The 3194-nt window shown below is 36.3% G+C and overlaps 1 protein-coding gene across 1 annotated transcript; it reads left to right on the top strand.

Moving 5' to 3' along the window:
• The first annotated feature begins 947 nt into the window (after nt 1-947).
• LOC140167592 (uncharacterized) lies at nt 948-1808 on the top strand. Its single transcript, XM_072190891.1, has one exon. It carries the CDS (start codon nt 948-950, stop codon nt 1806-1808), a length of 861 nt encoding a protein of 286 aa, XP_072046992.1.
• The last annotated feature ends 1386 nt before the right edge of the window (nt 1809-3194 follow it).

Below are 3194 nucleotides of genomic sequence, written 5' to 3' on the forward strand. Positions count from 1 at the left end.
GGCCCCAAACTTTCGGGGCCCTGGGCCCGGGCCCATCTGGCCCTATGGTAAATCCGGCCCTGAATTAACAGGACTCGCTGTCTTCTCTGCCTCCTTTTGCCTTGTTTGCCATGTTGAAGATCATAATAAAGTATAAATATTAATTAGCTCATCTGATCATAGACCAGGAATGAAATGCTTGGAAAATACTGATCTTGAGTTTGTGGAGATGTGGCTTGATTTCCAGATTCTGTAAAGTTTCCAGAAGGTAGCCCATACACGAGTTATTATGTTTTCTAAAATCGCTTTCGTTAGAAGTCATTATGGATCCAAATCTTTAGCTCGCTTAATTTTTTCATCATCTACAATCACACCATCTTTGCAGGAGGTAGGTGTAATAACCTCTGTTTTTCCAATGAGTAGGCTGCTCAAAGTCATGGGCCCTTTTGGAATAATACGTTAAGCGGCTTCACTCTGAGATTGAACCTGCAGTTATATTTCTTCTTTGCAGCTTGAAGGAAGTCGATAATGACAAAAAGAAATGCGGCCAGCATATCACCTTGAAGTACTCCTGTAGTAACATCAAATTTTGAAGAGATTTATGTGATCTGCCAAAGACACTCCTGTGTTATTTTGCCTGGCATGAAACAACAGAGGGCGGTCTGAATGTAAACATGTGACATCATAGGTCAACTCATTTATAGTCTTTATCCCAGCCGACTTGTTCTCCTTCGTGACGAATGAGCACAATCCAGTTTGGAACCGAGACCAGCAATATTTAACACCGTATTAACGTACGTAAAAACGTACGTGAAAACGTACGGTTCACGTGCTGCGTTTGGAACATCGCAATCTCTCTAATTATGTGGTATCTACGTAGGCCTATCATTTAAAATAAAATGCAATTATTTTGCTGGTTTTTGATAACGTTTTTTGTTTTTTACTTTCAGCAAAAAAGCACGAACACAATGGAATCTGAAAACCATGCAGAGCTGAATCGCATTTTTATCTGGGTTAACAGGAGATCTCTCGGAACAATATTCCTTAAGTGCCTCAGTCATATCCCAGATTCCCAAATCGTCAGCGGTATTTTTGCGTCTTGTTTCTATGATGGTAAAGACAGAGAAGCAAGCACTCATGATTTCTCAGACTTCCCATATGTTTACGACGGTTCAACTTGTACGTATTCTTGGGCGAAAAGTCAATTGGAAGGTGATTATCCGGGCACTAAAACTCTTATCTGCAAAGATCTTCCATCCTTTTTGAGCGGGAAGCATGACTTCATTCCTGAAGGATTTCGTCACACATTCCTAATTCGCCACCCATATCGAATGTTTCAATCCTTGAAAAAGTCTTCAATTTCCAGCTACTTCCCGACGTCCAATCTTTACGAGATTATAGATACATACTACAAGAAGCAGTTTGAATTGAAAGAACAGTTTCATGTTCTGAAATATCTCCAAGACCACCCGCAATTGGCAGATCCAAATCCAGTTGTGATTGACGCCGATGATCTTCAAAATCACCCCGCATCGATTCTATCTCAGTACTGTGAGGCAATTGGTCTTCCCTTTACCGAGGATCTTCTACGATGGAAACCAGGTACTGACGTTGTCAAAAAATGGAAGATATCACGGCAAATGGTTACTGCAGGTCTATATGGTGGAGATGGGTCGGGATTCTATAAAGCGGCAATGGAGAGTTCGCAGTTTCTAGCAACAAAGAAATTACCAGAGAGATCTGAACTTAGTATTGACGCATTACAATGTGCCGATATGGCGATGCCATACTATGAGAAACTGTACGGTATGCGCACAATTAAACCTTGACTTGACATGTGCAGCAAGCTTAAGCTATTTGATAAAAAAAAGATAACACGAAATTTAATGTCTACGTGACTTATGGGTGCCGCCATACCAAGACCACCAAGTGATCAGTTGATGTACCACAATGCTAGCAGATGGGAAATTTTCAGACACATACATCATCGAAATTACTAAATATTTGCATAGCTAATTTTATTTTATTACACATTGGGGCATTCTGAGTTTTCATTATGTTTTTAAGAGCTAAATTTGGAAAATATTTACCGACCGAAACTCTTACAATAATACTACAAAGTTGTAACAAAGAATTTTGCTGAATTCTCGAAGCGTATGCCACTTTTCCATTGAAATACACAGGAAGACCACTCGTTGTCCCAGTTTAAAGTTACTTTCCAAACTTTCTGTCTATAAACTGTCATGTCAGCACCTATCTGGTCAGGTGGCCATTAAAATAATTGCCTTTTTGGACCGGGCCAGCATGAGCTGGCCCGGTACGTATTATTTGGAATTAAAAAAATTGTAGTTTCTAGAATATGAATAAGATAGAATTAGTAAAGAAAACAGGTGGACCTCCTGGAGCAAGTTGTTTTGATAATGCTTACACGTGTAAACATTAAAATTGTATGTGAAGGGAATTTTTGTGTTGATACGATGATGAAAAATTAACAGGTTGTTTCATTTTTTTAGGAATGAAATTAAACGTTGTTAAATTGTAACAAGTCAGTCGCTCTGACGGTTACAGCATTCATCTTGAGTACTCTTTCATGTATAGTTTCACTTGGGCTTACCAAGTTAAAGAGACTGCCATAGTTACATTAAGGTGCGGGATTATAACTATCTGAATTATCCTGATAAATATCCAATTAGCTTCAGCTATTAAGCTATTTAGATATTTAAGATATTTGGATATTATTAAAGGATATTATGGATAATTTGGATAATAGTTGCACCTACTGATATTTTAGATATTTGGATATTTTAGATAACTTAGATATTTTAGATAATTTGGATATTATCAAGGATATTATGGATTTATATATTTCAGATATTAGGATATTTTAGATAATTTGAATATTAGTAGGGCTAATTAGGATAATTTGGATATTTAGATATTTTAGATAATTTGGATATTATTAGGGCTAATTAGGATAATTTGGATATTTTGGATATTATTATGCCTCATTAGGATATTAGGATAATTTGGATATTTCAGATATTTGGATATTTCAGATATTTGGATATTTTAGATAATTTGGATATTATTATGCCTCATTAGGATATTAGGATAATTTGGATATTTCAGATATTTGGATATTTCTGATATTTGGATATTTTAGATAATTTGGATATTTTAGATAATTTGGATATTATTATGGCTAATTAGGATAA

Source organism: Amphiura filiformis, chromosome 13 (genome assembly GCF_039555335.1).
Source record: "Amphiura filiformis chromosome 13, Afil_fr2py, whole genome shotgun sequence".
Classification (NCBI taxonomy): domain Eukaryota; kingdom Metazoa; phylum Echinodermata; class Ophiuroidea; order Amphilepidida; family Amphiuridae; genus Amphiura; species Amphiura filiformis.

Coding starts and splice junctions, on each gene's coding strand:
- LOC140167592 (XM_072190891.1), top strand. CDS start 948: ATGGAATCTGAAAACCATGCAGAGCTGAATCGCATTTTTATCTGGGTT.